Genomic DNA, 20,655 nt, shown 5'->3' with positions numbered 1-20,655 from the left:
CACGCGCAGCGGATTAGGTGACCGGTGCGCGTTGGTAACGAAGGGTAGAGGGGCGAGAGCCGACCGGAGCAGCTCCTGCAGGAAATTGAGAAAACAGCCGAAGACGGGCGAAGGCGACAAAGACGGAAGGTCAATATTGTCGAGATTCGAGCGGACGGCGATAGATATGGGACCCCGATAGCGTTACCGTGTCTGGGGTTGACGAGGCGAAATTTGCTCGAACGTGGGAAAAAAGACGAGGCCACCAAGGGCCACAGCCACGGCCACAGAAGGGTTGCTTCAATTTTCGCCAGTAGGCGTGGTTGAGTGGGATACGCTAGACCTGATATAGACTAGCGTATTATGGATTTTTGGCGGCCCACCAGATGACTGGGAAGTGAAGCAGATGCTGAGCCACAGGTAACAGCCACAGGTACTCTGTACGGATAGTGGCCACAGAGTCAGCCACAGCTTGGCGCAGCAAATACATAGGCAGTCATTCGCCCTATCATGATGGCTGGCCCAGTGGCTGGTGAGCGGGTAAAAAGATTCGACCCTGATTTACGAGGCCTTCATAGCCATACGCATATACTCATTTGCGCCGCCCTGGCCACGGCCTTGTTTCGCCTGACTCTGTATACTAGCTGTAAATTCAGCTTGTGCCGTTATTCGTGAATTTTTTTCTTGTATTTTAATATCCGAAGTCAACGACTCTGTACGGTGCGCAGGCCTTGATCCTGTCCGGCGCTCCCTTTTTTCACCCTTTCTCTCTCCATCACCCGCCACCACTGCCACCATGGCTTCACAACCTACCCCTCAGGACTCTCAAGGGCTGGCTCAGCGCAAAAAGCAGGGCTTTTTCTCTCCAGAATTGGCTGAGCTTGTTCTCCCGCCCTTGAAAGTTGGATTCTGGACTGGTGCGTGGTCATGCTCATTGATTGGCTCGACGAGCAAGCTGCTAAACTCACATGATTGAGATAGGAACCGCCGGAGTATTGGCAGGCGTTGGAGGTGCTATCGCCAGAGACACAAGCCCATTCATCAGTGGCTCCGTCACTGGGATACAATGGTTTACCCTTGGTACCACTTTTTGGTGTAGGTATCTATGCGGCCTAATATCACCCAGCTGCTGACAGAAGCACAGTCTCCAGAAGCCTTGCTATGCGCGCATGGGGTAACCAGGAAGTGACACGCTCATCTGATAGAGTCATTCTAAGCGCAATCGCCGGCACAACCACCGGCGCAGTATCCGGGTTGTTGCGTGAGTTGATGTCGGGCAGTGTTCGCTCATGTCTCCCATACTAACTGGGAATAGGTGGTCCTACAAAAATAATACCGGCCATGATCATATGGGGGTTACTGGGCGCTGGAGGGCAGCTGCTAGTACATCGCTATGAAGCCAACCAGCGAAAGCCCAAAATAGAAACCGGACCCGGATTCTGGTCCCGGCTGAATCCGCTGAGGAAGCTCACGGATGAGGAATACATGGACATGATGAGGGAAAAGAAGCTCAAGCTCGATGTCGATATTTCATTAATCGATGACCGAATTGCAGAGCTCAGGGCAATGGAGCATAAGGCGAGGGAAGCGGAGAACGTGGCACAACCGAAGCAAAAGTGAGCAAAGTCAATGGTATGGGATATATGTTGCAATGTATAAATAGATGATTTGTCGTGGGAAAAGAGCCTCGAGAAACTCCACACTAATACCCAACATGGCCACAGGTGGCTAATGGTTCTCTCTTTTTTTTTCTGTCGGTTTATATTGATTTCTCTCAGTCCAATTCGATCTGCTATGTATGATTCTAGAATTTCAGTCCTATAAGGCCGTCGCCTTTATTTTCGGTTCACAATTCGTCGTCCTGTGCTGCCGGTAGTAACCGGATGAAGAATGGGCAGCAACGTATTTCAGTGTGGCAGTCTAGTTCATTTTATGATGTCCCAGAAAGGCAGGAGGAGCGACCCAAGCAACGTCTTTAGGATGTTCCATCCGAGTGTAGCTTTTCGTCCATCGCCAGTCTATCGTACATTCGCGTCCAAGGGCAACATTCGCCAGCGCTGAATGGGCCTACAAGCTGGCACCGACCTTGTAGTAGCCGCCGTGCACCGTGTCCATCAGCTTGCGAGGCACACCGAGGAAGGTCTGTACCATTCTTGCGGGACCAGACGGAATCTTTATCGCTTTGCATCCTTGATGGTACTGGGTGTGTCAATATGCATCATGATTGTAGGGTGTGTGCAATTACCACGCTGGTTGTTGGCTGGCTGAGCAGGCATCTACAGATGAGGAGTGCCGAACGCCTTGGACAATGGAATTCAGGACAGCATTACGAAATCCTGGCCTGTTCTCAGTTGAGCAACTCGGGAAAGTAGTCAGAGGCCAACCCTCTGCGGACAAGCCATGCGAGGAAACTTGCGCTTAAATGGGAATGCGCAAGCGTCACTGGCAATTGGCACTGTGTAGATTTCGGGTTATGCCTTGTTCATATCATTGATATTGATTCAATATCGACCCACGTCCATGAGATATTGATCAACGACAGAAAAATCGATATACCTATCGATGGCCACCCTGCTCATCTCGGCTAGTCGTTGGTGATTGGCGGCTCTGTTGGTGACTTTCATTACAACCATCACCATGAGATGGCTGGCTTCGTCCCCTGATTGCTAACCTGACCTGTACTGTCATTCTGCCAGCTTCTCGAAAGCATCTAGCTTCTACCTCAACTCACTCGTGCCGTGGAACAGAAGCTTGCCCCCACTGCGAATCCACGTTTCCATGATTGCCCCGAATTCTGTTACTTTTTTTCTTGCTTGGCTCAGCGCTTACATTGCGCCCCACCGTGGCTTGCTTTGGGCCACGACAGTGTGCTCAAAGAATGCGGAGTACCAACTAAGAGTTATTAACTACGGATACTTAGCGTTGGATTCCACAGGTGAAGAGATACTTGACCTGACAGCTGATTTCTGCCGTTTCTTGCTCCCTAATTTAACATCTTGGTGTGATGCGCTACCGGTTTTATGTGGTCTACGAGGGAGAGCGGGTGGAACGGCCTACAATTTTCTCGTCCTGGTATTTGCACCTTTATCTCGATCAGCCGTGGCGGAGCTAACATCTTAACAACAGGGGCGATGTACACCCCCGAGTGACAGGATGCTACGCCAACTACAAAGGTTTTAACAGCAGCTTGCCGGAGTTGCGCGAATTCCTCAAAGCGCGATACGAAGACGGAGGTTGGGACGAAGTCATAAAACCCACAGGAGGAGAGAACACAGAACACCTTTCAGGCACCGGGGGTTTTTATGCCGTAGCGCACGGGAAGAGTATTGGAATTTTTCCTTGTTTCTGGTAAGGGCACAAAGATTCGTCCGCTGCGTTGCGTTTCATGACTCTAATGTCTTTTCAGCGGCAAGAAGGGGTGCAAGTGCCAAGTTGATCAGGTATCAGGAGCCTGCCACAGACGCTTCAAGACCAAGGGGCAGGCTGACGCTTTCATCGAAGATTGGAAAGACTCTGTGGCTCAAATTTATTATCAAGCGATAAGGAAGGCTCTTGACGACGGCAAAAGGCCTTGTAATATGAAATTTGATATTTCGGGGCTGCTTCTAGTTCAGGCTGCCAAGATAGAAGACAAGGATGGTGCCAAGGTGGAAGACACGGATGGTGTTAGCTCACAGATGGAAGAACTCACGCTCGGGTGAGAGCCCAACCGGCCTTGAATTCCAATCTTTTATCACGAGCAGAAATCTGATCTAAGGAATAGTCGTTACGCTGTTGTACGCAGTTTGTTTGAGAAGAATCAGCCCGTCACTTTTTGCTTGGCCGAAAGCGTCCTTTTTCGACTCCTACGGCCTTGTGAGCCATCACGATGCCCTGGTCGAGCTTATGATGGCGGCAAGAAGGCAAGGGGAAGGAGGCTTATTATTCAGTAGCTTCAAGCCGCCACAGATCCAGTGGCAGGGATCAGAAGGCCCTCCTCTACCAGTATAGGGGCCTGGCAGTCATGATACACGGCTATAACAGTATCGGCAAGGTCACGTAAGTAGTCCATTTTCCCCGGGGCGCATGATGCCGCGATTGTCGTCCCCAGATCTCGAAATCATCTCTCCACGGCCCACCGTAATCGTTCCGACGATTGAAAGTGCCCAACATCAAAGTTAGCGAACCGGCTCGAGGTACAAGCCAAGACACGCACCTTTATTTCGTGAATCGGCCAAGGCCTCAAAGGCGAGGTACGGGACCAGAGTGGCAGTTCTCTCAGCATCTACCAAGTACTTGGGCGTGCCGAGCTTCTCGGACAATGGAATTCAGGACAGCGTTACATATACTTTGCCTGTTCTCAGTTGAGTAACTCTGATAGTCAGCAGCCATCCTCTGGCTAGCAAGCCATGGTATAAGTCAGGTCCCTATTTACCTACCTATGTACCTATTAGGTAGGTACCGATCTATCGGTAAAGATAAGTAATTCGCAGCTGTGGGGTAGCACGCTTACGGAGAGATGGCATGAAGAAGAAGCATCGAATCATTGTCCACCAATGTCAGTGTCAATATTTACAATGCTAAAGGTAAATAAATCGGGCTAGCGGGACTGGCATTCTCCATAGCGTCACATTGTAATTGAGTCAATTTCACAACACATGCCACACGTCATCGTTTTAGCGGCCCGGGGGTGCCGTATCCGCCCCCAGCCCGCCGCTAGATACTTTGGGAAGTTGGAGTAAGTTGATACAGCAAACCCTTTTCACCTAGCCCAGCTCCGCCCACCAACAAGTCAGCCTTTGTCAGATATCAGCAAGAGAGGTACCTCAGAGGTACCAAGTGATGGACAGGAAGGGTTCATACCAAAGGTTCATGCAAAAGGTTCATACAAAAGACTACTTGGGTAGCTTCTCGCGGTGCCGATTGGTTACAGCAGAACCTAATGTTCACCATGAAGAATTTGATTGAAAAAGACCAGAATAAACTACAAGCCGATATAGTTGCCAACGATTTTTTCCCGACATTTTTCAAACACTCCTGCGGTGGACGAACACATTACGCTCTCCGTGTCAGCTTGAGTACTTATCCTTTCGACGGCCGGGGCACCTACCCAGGAAGCTTGGTGGTAAGTAGGTACTTACTCATCCTAGGGGGACCTACCAAGGTCCGTACATGATACAGGTGACTTACCTTACTTGGCTGCTTGGGTAGGTACTTAAGTAAGGTAGCCAGGTAAGTGCTTAGGTACCTAGGTAGGTTGTATGCAGCCACTATACCGATAGGTTCAGACCACAGAACAACCCCAGTCCAGCATCTGACCCTCAACCATCTTCGTCTCTCTCGGTCTCACCCTGCCAATACCACCAGCGCTGGAGGGGAGACCCGCCAGCTCGTTTCTTTTCGCCATCACCACCCATTCCCCAACAACCCTTCAAGTCTGCATGACAAAACAACAACCGCTGCCATTGGGTCCTTTTCGGCAGCCCGGCGCAGTTCATGCTAACTTGGATACCCACACCGTGTTAAGCCACGTTCGACTCCTCTTGGTATCCGCATTCTGCCAAAAAGAGGAGACGCCCATTATTCTCCTGCATCCAGGTAGCTACCTGCCTTGTCCAACACTTGGGATCAGCGCCCCCGTCGACGACTTCCTTTGCCGTACCGCCTCCCTACGCTTGCGCCGGCCGACGAAACCATCATCAACGATTTTGCGCGCTCGAATTCCTATCCAGCCAGTTTGTACATAGCTGTGGCCGCTCTAGCGCTCCGCCTTCCTCCTTTCCGACCCCTCCGACTCTCCGCCTTCGCCATGGCTCGCGCCGCGACTCAAGCTTGTTAGAGCGTTTGGGGCGGATTGTTTGATTGCTCACGCTCAACTGTTCGTTCTCTAGCCTCGATAAGCTGAAACTATCGCTGGCGACGCGACTGACACAACTCATAGACGGACCTTGTCTGCGGCGCCGTCCGCCAAGCAACGGCGCCGCGTAGCCATGGCTCTCCTAAACCCGACCTTTCTGCTCGGCGTCGTCGTCCTCTTATACCTCTCTTCCTTTGTCCTCTTTGCCGTCATTCGAATCCTTACAGGCATCTCGATTCAGCGGATAGGATACCTCTCCTTACGAAGACTCGCTTACACCCCCAAGGATGGCTGTACAGTAGAGATTCGCAGTCTCGGCCTGCACATCCATCGCCCAACCTTTGCGCAGCCGACGTGGCTGAGTGTCGTCTTGAACGAGCTCGTCGTCACATTAAACGTACAGGAGTTGGAAGGAAACAAGTTTTCTGAGACTGCCGAAGAGACAGACGTGACCAGTAGCGAGTCCGAGTCCGCCAAGCGCCGTGCCCCCACGAAGCGTCCCTCGATGCGACACCATGCCGATGCGGTTCCACGACGCGATCCCTGGAAACAGCTCTCCAAAATCAAGGACAAGATCAAAAGAATCCACCGCATGGTGAAGTGGCTACGGATGATTGATGTTGTTGCGACCAACTCCACCGTTCACGTCGTCGATGTGGGTAACATTCAAGTTGGCAGTATCACACTGGCAGTCGACACGCGCAACAAGAAAGTCGATCGCGCTAGATTTTTTCATCAAAAGTCGAGCTACTACAAACATGGACATCAGGCTGAATGGATCGTGACTGTCCGCAGTGTTCTCTTCACGGCGGATGGAAATGAGTCCCTGGAAATACTGGACAACGCCTTGCTCAACGTGCATGGCTTTCTTCACCATTCCAGGGAGGGCCTGCGTGATGCCACGGTGGCACTCAAACTCGGCCGTGTCCATATACCCTATGATGACTTGGAGCTTTGTATGTCACATTACAACCGCTGCCGCAGACGGGCTACCTTTTACGAACCCAAGCACTCTGCCGACATTTCCATTCGAACCCCGAGGCAGCGATCAGACATTGAAGAAAAGGATGAATCTGGCCAAGACAACACCAAAGATACACCGGGCTCCCACGACTTCTTCAACTCTATTCTTCATGGAATCAAGGAGATACAATTTGCTGTCAGCTTCATAAGTATCAACAAGAGGGTACATTCGGTGCAGCCAAACGCTCAGCCGGTTCTGCTCAGTGCTTCCATGAAAGAATTCGGTGTTGATCTCCACAGATTGGATCCAAAGTCACCTTCACACAGAATGTACTTTCCCCCCAGCGATGTCGCCCACGAGGGACTTGCTGCTGCATTGTCACTATCCGTTGGCATCGACGATGGCAATGGAAAGCCGGAACGCCTACTATATATTCCGATGGCCACAACGACGATCCGCACAACTCTTCCCTCCAAAACAGTGCAGCTCTCGGACGACAACCATGGCAGCGTCGAAGAGAAAAATGCCAACATTTTATTTGCCAACTCTGTCGTCACTTCGCCCTCGGTTGATCTCGATCCTGCACACCTGCCACTTCTGATCGCGCTGCTACGATCGAAGCCCAAACCCCCGAGAACAAGTCGCGATTCTCGCAGCAACCTTATGTCACGTTTCTTGCCTAAAGCCAACATGAAGTTCTCAATGCACGAGCCTGTTATTCGCATTAAACTCAAGACACTCGAGAAAACAGATGATCCCGACGACTTCGATCTCATCATCTCGTCCATATCATCCATTTCGCTGGATGTTGAGTCCTCTCACTCCCCGCTCGAGGACATGCATTATTCACTGGACGGCGCTATGCGTATTCAGTCACATCAACTCTACTACCATACACATTCTGGAGAAAGATTCAACCTCATCACAACCGAAGCTACGGAGCTTAAAGTACACCTCGCAGCCAACCCTGACGTATCTGTCGAAATCAATGGCGTCATTTTGTCGCTCGCAATAAGCATGGTTCGACCAGAAATTACCGACGGAATCCATCAAATCATTCACCAACTTCGCATGGACGTGGAGCCCGAGAAGCGAGCTACGCCCAAGAGCATCAAACATAGGAATATGCTGCGGCGGGCGCCAGATTGGCTCCTTCGTTGTCATCTTGAAGCCAAGGACTTCAATTTTGAGGTGGCTGGTATTGATGAAGACATTTCGGATGACACTCGCGGCGTATCTCTACACCTTGACACCATTGCCGCAGAGTACCGTGCCCACCGCTTGGATGGATTGCAGCGCCGTTTGCCTAGAAGAAGAACTCACAGCAGATCCATTACACAGTCCGATTCTGATATTACGCCATCTTCTTCACCACGCATTCGGCGTAAGGGCCAAACACACGGCGATGGAAGAAGGCTATCTTTCAACGTCAGAGGCCTCGAGGCGCAGATCATGGAAGGCATCGATCGACTGGAAGTCGAGCCATTTGTCAACATCCCTCGTCTGGAAGTTCTGCTCTCCGCTGCGAGCGATAGTCATGGCCCCATGTTCAACGTGCAAGTACTGCTCAGGACGATCATGATGCAGTATTCACTCTTTCGTCATTACTCAGTTGGTGTCGCTGCGCTGACTTTGAGAAGAGCTTTCATGAGATCCGGGCGAGAAGCACCGCGAGCTCATGAACCGTCACATTTCAGAGCAAATCGCCTAGCCCCGCCAGGCCGCTCGGGTGCAGATTCTTCGTCCTCAACACCGGAATTAGTCATTCTGGATGTCAAAGCCGCCCTGGTACAGCTCAAGGCAGAGATGCCTCACGACCCACTCATTATGCTGCGTATATATGGCCTCGAAGCTGGACGACACAGATGGTCCACGCCTTATATGACTTCAACGCTGATCCGCCTCTATGTTCAGCCTCCAAGAATGCGAAACGTTTGGGCTCGCATGGTTGGAATCAAATCAGGCCGCCTCGATTTACGAGAAACTAGGCACAAGACTGCAACCGGACCCGTTGTTGAAGAGAAACTCATCGATATCTCCACGGAGGCAATCCGAATTGCAGTACCCCACGAAGTTATAGTCGCTCGCATCAGCGATAATATTGTTAATGTTGTCAAATCTGTACAGCAACTCCACCATCGTTTCAAGACTGGGACCAACGAGTATATCCTCGAGAAGAAGCCAGAAGGCCCAAAACGTGTCCCAAAGATAGCTGTGCGTTCGCGCAACTTTTTGTTTGAGATTGAAGACGGAGCGTTTGAGTGGAAGCTGGGTATGATCTACCGTGCTGGCCGCCAAGAGCAAGTGCAGCGCTTAGCCCGTGAGGAAGCTTTTAACCTAAAAATCAAGAAAGTGCAAGAGGAAGAAGCACGACGAGGTGGCAGCAAACTGCGTTCTCGATCTACGTTCGCGCGCGGCCGAGTTGACAACAGCTCGACGTCTTGGTTCCGAAATCGCAGTGCGGATCCTTATCGTCGTGATCGGAGAGAACGATCCCCGCGTCGTGGCGGCATCCCTACCTATGATCCTGAGGGCGGTAACCGTACCGTCAGTGGCGACGCCAAGGTCAGCGAGTCAGACGCTCGCGCTCACCTGGATATGTTTAATGCCCAATCATGGAAGAAGCGCATTGACCAAGCATGCCGAATGTCACAAGACAGCATTCGCGAGCTTCGAGAAACGTTTTGGGGCCCGAATCATCTTCCTGATGATATTCAAGAGACTGAGAACATCTTGGAAGTACCACCAAGGCCGGCCCTTATGTCTACGATGATCTCGGACCTGCAAGTAGTTGTTGACAAGCCCACGTTTGCCATGAAAGACCTTCCGGATTTCCTTTACAAAGTTGGCAAGGGCATGCCTCGTGACATGAAATACGGTCTCCTGGTCCCAATGCACATTGCAATCAACATGAATGAAGCGAGGGTAACCCTGCGAGACTATCCATTACCGGTGCTGCACATTCCGTGTTTGAAGTCTGGGCAATCCTCGAGACAGCCATCTGTTTCCCTCAGGACCAATTTCGTTTTGGCAGAGGAATTTCGTGGTATTGAATCTACGAGAAGAGTTCGTGTGAACGTGGTACCACCCAAGAGCAGCGATCCCACTGCTTCCAATGAGGGTGGATTCGCGATCGAAGTCCGACGAACAATGGGACCGGTCAAGTCATTTACAGATGTATTAATGGACATCAATACAGCCTTGCCCACCCGAATCACATGGAGCCCATGCTATCAACCCGCTATCCAAGACATGATGATGGCCATTGAATCGTTTACCAAGCCCCCCATTGATCCATCCGAAAGAGTAGGTTTCTGGGACAAGTTGAGACTGAATTTTCACTCGCGCATCCATGTGGCCTGGAAGGGTGATGGCGATGTACACTTGGCACTGAAGGGAACTCGTGACCCCTACCAAGTTACTGGCAATGGTGCTGGTTTCCTCATGTGCTGGCGCAATGAGGTTCGCTGGAACATTAATTCGGACGACAACCCAAAGCAATTCATGACAGTGGACAGTGGAGAATACGTACTAGCTGTGCCTGATTATAGCCACCAAGTCCGCGAATCAGCCAGAAGACGAATCGAGGATGGCAGTCATCTAGCTGAGGATAATCTAAGACAGGCAACGGCTTTCAAGAAGGTGATTATGAAACTTTCGGGCAAAGTACAATGGCTGGCTGGTTTGGTATTCGAGAAGGACATCGAAAATGGGCACCGCAGCTTTGATTTTATCCCACACTACAATGTCGTCCTGAAAAATCCGCACTTTGCTCACAGCGATGGGAACCTTCCCTATGACGCTTTCCGTGGTTTTCGAAGTCGCCATATCCACTTATCAATTGCGGTGCGCGCCCCCGTCGACCGTGAATGGATGTCATCAAACCCGGTGCCATCGCGAAGCTACAACACTATTCATCTATCACCGCGTTTCTTTACACATTTCTTCACATGGTGGGGCCTCTTTAGTCAACCTATGTCACTTCCCATTCGGCAAGGCAATCTCTTCCCTGGTCGTGAGAAGAGCAGTAAAAAGTTTGGCAGACATTTGGCTACAGTCAAGTATAGCATCTTGCTTGCGCCACTTTTCTTGAGCCATATCTACAAGCACAAGGATGCAGAAGACTACGCGCAGAATGAAGCCGTATCGGCTACAGGTCTCAAGGTCCGCTTCGACAGTTTCATGCTTGATTTGCATCAGCGCCGCGAGGAGTTCAACACTTTGGCCAAGACAAAGAACTCCCCTAGCCGGACGACGGGTATCAAGATCCACGCCGGGCACCTCGATCTTGCGGCTGCGGATATTCGAGCTGTGTCCGCAAGTTTGAAAGGTACAACAACTGAAGCAATCAAGAAGGGCTCCATTTCGTCCCTGATTACGGATCAGGATGACAAGCCCGATCTATCACACTTCACTATTCCCGATGATGACTTGAGTTGGATCGATATGGATGACTTTGTTGAGCTAGATTGGATATTGCCAACAGAGGCGCACCCTGATACCAAAATTCTTCCCCTGGCATACGCGCCGAGATTTACCTACTTCCGTCAGACAGATATTGGCGGAGTCATTGCTGGCGATCCGACGCGAACTAGTCCATTTGGAAATGAGCCCACTCACTTCTGTCTCCTGAGCCAGGAAGATGACAACAAAAAAGTTCAGATGGAGCTGATCCAGGAACGGCTTGATCAATTGGAAATTCAGATGCTTTCTCATTCGCGAAACGTTGGCGAAGCTGAATTGAAGCTAGTGCAGGCCACCACCAAGGACAGCGATCTTGTAGACGACCTCGAGGCTCTCAAACGACATACGGGCGTTCTGAAAGACAAGAAAGCATTCTTGGAGAATATGCAGGAGCAAGTTCGGACAAAAATTCGGAGTACTGGCAACCACATATTTGCCTCATCTACTGCCCGTGATCCGTCACCGGACGGCTCCAGCAGCGAAGAGCAAGTCATGGACATCCCGCCCACGTCTCACTTTGAAAGTGAATTCAACAATCGCTTTGTCATTCACAATATGCAGCTAAAGTGGAACAACCTACTCCGAAATATTGTGTTGCGCTATATCCACCAGAACAGTCAAAGACGAGGTTTCGTGTACTATCTCTCGCGCCGCGCAATCAAATTTATTCTGGACATGGTGGACGAGCAGAACAAGACAAAGACCGCACAGCCTTCAAAATCCCAAGCCACGCCAGCCACCAAGTCTTCCCCAGATACGCCGAACAACGGAAATCAGCCCCAAGATTTGGAGGATCGCATTCGAAGCATTCTGGAAGATGGTAGAAGATTTTCCGCTACTTCGAATTTCCTCCCTAATGAAGATGGATCCATCAGCGGCACTATCGAGGACCTTGAATGTGGCATTTCTAAAGACTTTAGTCCACAAAACAGTTACCATGTGCGGCTTATCGCGCCCCAGATCCAGCTGCAGAGTGAGAAGAACAAAAAGCACGTGGTTCTCATCACTGCCAAGGGTATGGAACTGAAAGTCGTGGAAGTCATGGACAAGGACCGTATTTCTGATACTGTCAGCGGCTTGGTCCAACGTCGATTCTTGGTCAATATGGACAGTACTCAATTTTTTGTTACACATCAAAAGTGGTTTCATACCCACCTGGTATCCATGTATGCTGGAAGCAGATACGGAACTCCCAGCGGATCAGCTTGGCCGCCATGGGTCCCCATGGAAATCATGTTCGATTTCCAGGCGGATCCCTTTGGCTTCAAGCGAGTGGTGCAGAAGACGTCGGCTATGCTTCGCTACGACAAATACAACACCCTTCGTCTGAAGTACAACGCGGAAGTCAGCACGGAGGAGAACGGCGATTCGGACGAGCAGGCCATGGAATCTAGGACAGACAATCTCTGGGTTGAATTCCCTCAAGTACGAGCGCTATGCAATTCGTCGCAATACTATGCAATGTACGTCATAGTCCTCGATTTGCTCATGTACAGCGAACCGCTCGAGAAGACAAGAAGCGAGCGTCTCGAAAAGATTATGCTGGCATCAGACTTTAGCGATCTAAGCGGCGCGCCTGCGATGGTGATGAAGCTGCAAGAGAGGATCAAGCAGCTGGAAGAGATCAAGATGCATTTCCAAGTGTACTCCAAGTACCTAGACAAAAGAGGCTGGGAAGAGCGCCTCTACCTGGAGCGTGATCTGGCTGCTTGTGAGGACGAGTTGTTTTTCCTGATGAAGGCGATCACAACCTCTCAGCGCAAATACGATGTGAATGCAGAGGCAACGCCGTTGGTCAAGTGGAGTATCGCGGCTCGCGAGATCGTCTGGCATCTTATCCAGAATACCAGTGAACCGCTGGTTGAGATGCAATTGAAGGACGTCGAGTACGACCGGACTGACAACTCTGATGGTTCACATATGAATCTCATTCGCGTCAAAAAGATTCTTGGACTGAACCTGCTCAAAGACGCAACCTATCCAGAGATCATCGCGCCGTATGTTGAAAATGAGAAGACTAAACATAAGGACCGTGACAACAAGGATATGATTCGTGTGTACTGGCACATGCTCGAGGCTATTGCTGGTATCCCAGTGATGGACAGATTTGAGGTTAATCTCTTCCCTATGAAAGTCCAGCTGGAGCGCGAAGCAGGCCAGCGCCTGTTTGAGTACATCTTCCCTGGTATGGACGGTGAGAAGTCCTCTATAGGCAAACACGACCCCCCGGCCATCATCAAGACGGAGGCCGACGACGACGATACCGAGTCGTTTGCAAGCTCTACCAGCAGGCTAGGAACGCCAGGTGGATTGACTGCCGACAAAGAATCCAGCTTTTCGACACGACCCGGGTCGCTGGAACTGCGACTTCGGCCTACGCTGTCTTCTCTGGGCCCCGAGGAAGACCCAAGCCCTAATAAGGCTTTGAGTGTCCACTCTACCGAAAGCCAAAGCGGCTTCCGCCTGTTCCGGTCAAGCGGAACCGGCAAGACACTTGCCAAGAAGTCTTCTCACGATTCACTAAGATCTGGACGCCCCGGCGCACTCGGTCGAACTTCAACTGGGTTCTCGACGAAGGACGGTCGAGAGGCAGAAGCTAAGAAGTCGTCGCGTTTCAACAAGAGCAAGAAGGCCGATGACAAGCAGTCGGACGATCTTACTAAGATGATGGATCGCGCCAGCAATTACATGACTTTTGCTCACATCAAGATGCCGTCGGTTGTCTTGTGTCTGAGCTACAAAGGCAAAGACCAGCGCAATTTTGAGGATGTTCACGACTTTGTGTTTAAACTGCCGACGATAGAATGGCAGAACAAGACGTGGTCGAACCTAGACCTGGTTCTGGCGCTGAAGAAGGCGGTTATGAAGGCCCTCATCTCGCACACGGGTGCCATTATCGGCAACAAGTTCTCCAAGCACCGGCCTAACGCTGAACAGAGAAGCAAGCTCCGCGAGATGGCGAACAGCTCGGTCCTAATTGCCCCTCTCAACACGAGCGGTGCAGCGTCAACCTACGCCGGCAGCATCAACGACAGCGACGATTCCTCCAGCCTGTACGGCGTGTCCCCGGTTGACTATTCACGGTCACCACCGCAGTCGCGCGGCAGTGCCCACAGCAATATCATGCCGTTCCCGCGTTCCGAAAGCCGCAGCAGCAGCGTCAGCGGTACTAGCCAAATGACTGGCGGCTCTGGGCAAACTGGTGGTGGAAATATCCCGGCGTTCTTGACCATGACGCCACCGACACCGGTAGATGGGAAAGCGTCTGAAGGTGGCAGCTTTGGCCTCGGAATCGACTATCTTCGGCCATCTTCCAGCGGCGGTGTGCCGGGCTCATCCCACCGCCGACTGCTCCGAAATATACCGGCAGGCGACAGCCGGCCAGCCACCAGCGCCAGCAACCTGAGCAGCCACGCGGAGAACTCAAGTCACTCTGGCGAAGGCCGTCGTAAGAGTGGCGGCGGAGGCTTCAAGATTAACCTTTTTGGACGCAAGAGCCATAGAGAAAGCTCAGGCAAAACAGAGGACGATGCATCTGGTGATGAGGAGAAGAGCCCCCGCGGCAAGCGGTTGAGTTGGGCACAGGGCCGAACAAAAACCGGCTAAGGCCTCAAAAAGGCGAACAAGTGACTCTAGGGTTCCAGGACTTGGACGTGCATAACGGGGGGTTTGGACATGAAAAGTTGGTCGGCCGTCGATGGTTATGTAGCAAACGGAAGGGGGGCTTTTGTTTTGGCGTTGTGGTATGTACAAGTGCCATGCACGCAAGCATGAACATCTTTTGTTGTGAAGTTTTGTTTTTAGAAGGGTCGGTGGCCGCCCCAAGGGTGTGATGTTTCATTATGGCTTTTTGTATAAGCATACATTCATTTATTTTTTTTTCTTCTTCTCCTTGATTGTTTCACTTCTTCTACGGTACTGCGCCGCGGCCACAGCTGCAGGTGTTGGGAACACAAACGCACATCTTATTCGCAAGCATTGTTTTATAGAATACATCATTCCAAGATAACCCTGTTTCTTGAGCAACTATATTACATGTCATTTAAGCATTAGGATGATAGAAATGTCCGATTCAATATCGGTGACGCGCCGCCTTGCTTGGTCGGATCACTCGGGAAGAATGTCCCACGGTCCGTCAAACAAGACCTTGTACTTGTTCTGCAGCATGCCCTTGGCGTCAAACAAAACGCCCTCGGACTCGAGAAGGTCCAGCTTCTTTCTGATGTTTGTCCCCGACGGCGGGATGACCTGCTGCTGCTGCTGCTGCTTCTGCGCCATGCCGGCCTTGACCTTGCCGGCCCTGCTCTGCGAGGCCTTGCCGGCGACGGGAGCTCCGGCTCCGGCCCCGGCCCCGGCCCCGGCCCCGATCGCGGAGATCCCGCCGCGCGCTGCAGAAAAGGACGCCTTCTGAATGACCTCGCCGTCGTAGCCGTTGACGTAGCCCGTGCTGGCGACGCAGCGGTGGCAGGGGATGCGCGGGGCGAAGACGTTGTTGCGCAGGGCGTTGCCGACGGCGCGGGGCGAGGTGCGCAGGGCGCGCGCCATGCTCCCGTAGGTGGTGACGCGCCCGGCGGGGATCTGCTTGAGGAGGTGGTAGACGCGCTTCTGGAAGGGCGTGAGCACGGCCAGCTCGTCGTCGCTAAAGGCGAGCGGGGAGGAAGAAGATGAGGAGGAGGAGGGGGGGGGTGTGGCCGGAGAAGGATACTTGGCGGTGGTGGTTGTGGTGCCGTCGGGGTCGGCGGGCGTGTACATGGTGATGCGGGTAGGCATTTTTGTATAGTTGTGGGTTGATGAGTTGATGGTCTCCGAGTTGATCTGGTACGTGGAGGGGGGGACTTTATTGAGAGGCGTGAGCAAGGAGAGTTCATGAAAGGCGCAAAGGGGCGCCAAAAGGATATTTATCAACTAGAGGGGGGTCTGGCGAGCAAAATGCTGGATCAAAAGATGAAATGAGTCAATGGAGGAGATTTGGGTGCCCGCGTCATGCACGGTTGCTCTGGAAGTTGTGCTGGGACGCGCCTTGTTGGTGGATTTCTAAGCGTGAATTTGTCAAAAGGGCGTCTTGGTGTTGCTTTCAATGTTGAAGCCTTTTTGCTTCTTTTTTTTTTTTTAGTTCCAAGTTAGAATAGCAGCGGCGCCACCTATATTTGTAGCGCCGCCTCCCGGCCAGCTCGGCTAAAAACCAAAGACTGCGTTAGTTATAGACTCGGCTTGCTCTCAGTTGGAGTTTAAAAAGAGTTGAAAGAAGAACAAAAAAAAATTGATTGTGCCTCTAGGTTGTACTGGACCTGTTGTCTAGTAAGACGCGTGCTAGCCACCTTTCTCAGTTGCTGCTTCCCAGCACCGACTAACAAGTGCATGGTTTGACAGCTTCATGGCTCCGGCGATTTACATGTAGTAATTATTATAGTCATGACGATCTACGAGGACCGACCAACTTCCCGTGTTTATCTTTTTTTCCTTCAATCTGTGTCAAAATTTCTAGAGTTCCCCCAACTCCGCATCGCTGTCAATAATGCTCATCGTCACGGGTAGGTTTACACTCACCGCACGCTGCCAACGTCTTCTCACCTCTCGATGCTGTGCAGCCACGCTGGTCACATTATCACTTCTACACTCCCAAGCCATGGGAAAACGACGCCCGGGGCAGTCGGAAGATGGAGTGGTCAAACTGCAGCTGCCCTCGCGCTACGTGTTTGTCTGCGACGACAACGACCTGGCAATCGTGTGCCGCAACCCGCCCTAGAGTTTTACTTGCACGCTCGAGGGCTACCTGAATGCCGATTTGCCACTGGGTCTCTGCAGAGATGCATCGAAATGCAGCTATGAACTGCGGTCGCCGGTGGTTGACCCGTAATGTTCATGCAGGACATGCATAAGCAATGAGCTTCTAGGGTAGGTAACCGTACCAGAACACGGCCAAGGTTACCTGAGATTGGGTTATTGTTATTGTTATTGTTATTCATTTTTACGTCTGGATAATTCCTATAGAGGTAAAGGACGCTCGCTGGGAGCACAAAGACTGCTGCGCCTGCATAGAGCTGCACGTGTGTATCTGTATCTGCAAATATCTGTGAGGCTGGACGACGTGTGCCGCGAGGAGGCATGCAAGGTAAGTGTTGCCAGAAAAGACTGCCACTGAGGCTTGCTAATCAGTCGTTGCCAGACGCATTCTAGCGTCCGCTAATAACCGTTTCGTTTTCCTTCCGAGTGCCACCTCGCTGTTGATTCTGAATAATTTCCTTTGAAATGGCAAACGAGGAATCGAACACACGACTATATGTCTGCCACCTGGCTTGCCTTGGCTTCAAAGCCTCCTGTCTTTGATCAATTAGAGCTGCATGGTCAGGGTAACGGCGCAGTACCGGTAATAGCCCTACTGATGATGGAATAAATAAAGGAGAAGGATGACATGAGATTGGGTTCTGTCTGTGTATGGGTTTGTACTATGCACACATCATGCAGAAAACACGGGCTATTCAGATGACCGGGACCTAGTATGAGTGAGATGTGACTTGCCAAAACTTGTAGCCTGCTTGTCTACGCAAACCCTAATATCGACAAGCCGCAATTGATGGTACCGCCAATGCCCTCACCCGCAACAAATCCAGCCGCTACTCCAAAGGCATACAACTCGAACCTCTTCAGGCTCTTTGCTCGCCACAACGCAGCAACCACGGCACCAAGCATCATGGTCGTCGCCGTCTGCGCGTTGGGCAGCGTGAAGGCCAGCCCGAAAATCATCATGTTGGGCCAGTAGGGCTTGGTCCACGAGTAGCGCCCCGCGTTGCAGACAATATGCTTCGCGATGACCAGCACGCCAGCAAGCACGGCCATCGCGACGGAGAAGTAGATGCTCGACGGAGGGATCGAGGGGTCCGGGGTGCTGGCGACAACTGCGACGGCTCGCCACGCTGCCACCGTCGGTGCTGGGAACTCGCAGGCGCCCGCATCCCCGGAGACGATGCACGGGTAGGCCGTGGCGAACAGGAGAAAGATGGCGGGCGCGACGAGCGAGGCGACGAGCGTGCCGATGAGCTGCGCGGCGTACTGGAGGTGCGCGGGCGTGCTCAGCAGGAAGCCGACACGAAAGTCGCCCATCAAGTCTTTTGGGCAGCACATTAGTTGCAGAGACGTGGTGATGATTTTGCCAACTAGATTGAAGAAACATACCACAGCCTTGACATGCACCAATGTTTGTCAGGCCCGCGCCGATCAGGTTCAGTCGCTGAGCCGCCTCCACAGAGGCTCCCGAGGCGCGCGTGATGGTGCCCAGAGCGATCTGGGACACCTTGGAAATGGCATTCACTGGAGTCGTATCTGCGTGAGTTAGATTGGAAAAAGAATCCAAGTGTTATTTTTTTCTCCCCAACAATGGGCGGTGTCAGCTTACCAGTAGCCCCCGTGGCTTGTATGGCGATCAATGACATGGACAGAGACAGGACCAGGGCTACAACTGCTTCCAGGAGCGGCATGTTGAATTGAGAATACAATATGACAATTGCTGCGGCTGTGACAACCACGAGACCGGGAAGCCACATCCAAAGCTCGATATCTGTTTTCGCTACCGGCTTCCCACCCGTCTGGGCAGGCTCCGGTCCCTGGTCGATCACAATGTACTCGTACGAATCCTTGCTAGGCCTGCGGTAGTGTTTCCGTACCAGGGCAGTCATCGCAGCATAGACAAGTTGCCAAATCTTGCTCGACTGGCACAGAAGCTCTATGACTCACATCAGTGACTGCCATCAAAATGTTGTGCAAGCCGGGCCGCGGTCGTGATGCTATTACCTGAAAATGCGACAGCGAGTGTGCATGCCACGCCAGGCCACAGCAGCCAATATCGCGGACTGGGGTATTCTGCACCGGAAAACGGATCTGACATGGCCGTGTAAGAAATCAGATCTGGCAGCGCCACGTCTGTGCTGCTGCGCGGCTCGCCGAATGCTAGCTGAGCAGACACAAGATATGGTCCTAACATGCCCCTAATTAAAGTCAAAGGTCAACCCGTGAGCACAGCTTGGGCTCATACAAAGGTGCACGACACGTCATTACGTACCAAGCAAAAACGGCACCCGCAAAGAATGAGCAGGCGACGCCGAAATCGGACAGGAAACCAGAGCCAATCATGGCCGGTGACCATTCTAGAACCCAGCCCCAGCTCTCGGCGGCAACGACAAAGTCGGTGATGTTCTTGGATAGCCTTGCTTGCGCAATCCAGGCGAATATGTGCCAGTTCTGTTGAAATGAAAAAAGAAGGAAAAACAAATTAAATAAAAAAAATCAGAGGCTGTCGTGGTGAAAGAGAGTCGCAACCATGTGCTTACCCAGAGAACGTTTGGCAGAAAGATGGACGCGACGCGCAGCGCCATTGCCGCCACAAAAGCGACCACTGTCCACTTCATCTTGTCGCGGGCCAGCTTCTCTCCGCCGGCCGCCGAATGCATGCTGCGAATCGTGGCCGCCGTCGCAAAGGATGAAGGGAAAACGAGGTTCAAGTCCCGCGCTGCCTTTTCGGTGAAGAACTTGCGCACTACGTACGCATTTTGCATGAGAAGTTGAGGATGGCACGGGCACCAATCGCGGGGAGTGGGATGAGGAGGCGAACTTACGAGGAACGATGGAAAGTAGTCCAAAATAGCCGCCAATCGTGGTGAGGACGACCAGACGGACAAAGTCCCGCGCCGGCGTGGTGAGGAGGTTGAGCTGGTAGAGGGCGGGGATGCCGGATATGAAGACGTTGGACATGCCGCCCGAGGCCGTCGCCATGGTCTGGGCAATATTATTCTCGTGGGGGCCAAACCCCGACGACGCTCGTTTGAGAATGGCGAAGCTGACAATGGCCTGGGCTTGGGCTGTTAGATGATACATTTCACCACAGTTCTAGTATACATTGGAAAACGTGTGCCTACACCGAGGACGTTGGCCGAGGTGGTCCAGCCCGCCCGAAGGCCAATGTAAATGTTGCACGCGTTGACGAGGACACCGCAAAAGATGCCCACGACGGCAGCCCGGAGAGTAAGGATGCGGCCGGTGCAGGCGGGCATGTCGCTGAACGGCACAAAGGTATCCAGCGATGCCAGAGAGGCGAACGCTGCTTCGGCGACGTCCGAGGCGGCCAGCGCTTCCACTCGCGTCTCGTCACTACCAGTGCTGGCTGTGTCTCTGTGAAAAGACATGTTTGGTTTTAGTCTTGGTTTTTCTTTGTTGGTAGATTGAAGAGGTAGGAGTATACCGGCAATCCCCCGGATCATGAAGGAGGGCGGAGTAGGCGGAATTGCCGTACTGAACTGGCTCGACGCTGGCTTCACTCGCTGGGCGGGAAACACGACGATGCTGCGGGTGTGGCGCTGCCAGGCTACAGCAGAGGCCCTGTCCATGTCATGCTACTGTGCTGCATGTAATTGTATGACAA

At 52.2% G+C, this 20,655-nt stretch overlaps 3 protein-coding genes across 3 annotated transcripts; 1 reads left to right on the top strand and 2 right to left on the bottom strand.

The window, feature by feature from the left end:
- Positions 1-775: 775 nt before the first annotated feature.
- V2A60_005675 (mitochondrial protein from FMP27-domain-containing protein) lies at positions 776-14,849 on the top strand (the record flags this gene model as incomplete). Its single annotated transcript, XM_083256983.1, has 7 exons — positions 776-896; positions 961-1,074; positions 1,124-1,240; positions 1,295-1,595; positions 3,106-3,327; positions 3,386-3,676; positions 5,900-14,849. The coding sequence occupies 7 exons, from the start codon at positions 776-778 to the stop codon at positions 14,847-14,849; spliced, it is 10,116 nt and encodes a 3,371-aa protein (XP_083113109.1).
- Positions 14,850-15,350: 501 nt separating this feature from the next.
- On the bottom strand, positions 15,351-16,013 carry V2A60_005674 (methylated-DNA--protein-cysteine methyltransferase; the record flags this gene model as incomplete). Its single annotated transcript, XM_083256982.1, has 1 exon — positions 15,351-16,013. One exon carries the CDS (start codon positions 16,011-16,013, stop codon positions 15,351-15,353), a length of 663 nt encoding a protein of 220 aa, XP_083113108.1.
- A 1,770-nt stretch (positions 16,014-17,783) lies between these two features.
- On the bottom strand, positions 17,784-20,419 carry V2A60_005673 (uncharacterized protein; the record flags this gene model as incomplete). Its single annotated transcript, XM_083256981.1, has 8 exons — positions 17,784-18,349; positions 18,417-18,563; positions 18,637-18,963; positions 19,032-19,225; positions 19,300-19,478; positions 19,568-19,773; positions 19,853-20,084; positions 20,153-20,419. The coding sequence occupies 8 exons, from the start codon at positions 20,417-20,419 to the stop codon at positions 17,784-17,786; spliced, it is 2,118 nt and encodes a 705-aa protein (XP_083113107.1).
- Positions 20,420-20,655: the final 236 nt, after the last annotated feature.

The sequence above is a fragment of the Cordyceps javanica genome, chromosome 3 (genome assembly GCF_051103115.1).
Source record: "Cordyceps javanica chromosome 3, complete sequence".
NCBI classification, from domain to species: Eukaryota; Fungi; Ascomycota; class Sordariomycetes; order Hypocreales; family Cordycipitaceae; genus Cordyceps; species Cordyceps javanica.
Note: the sequence above shows the minus strand (reverse complement) of the source record. Positions and strands in the feature narration are given on the sequence as shown.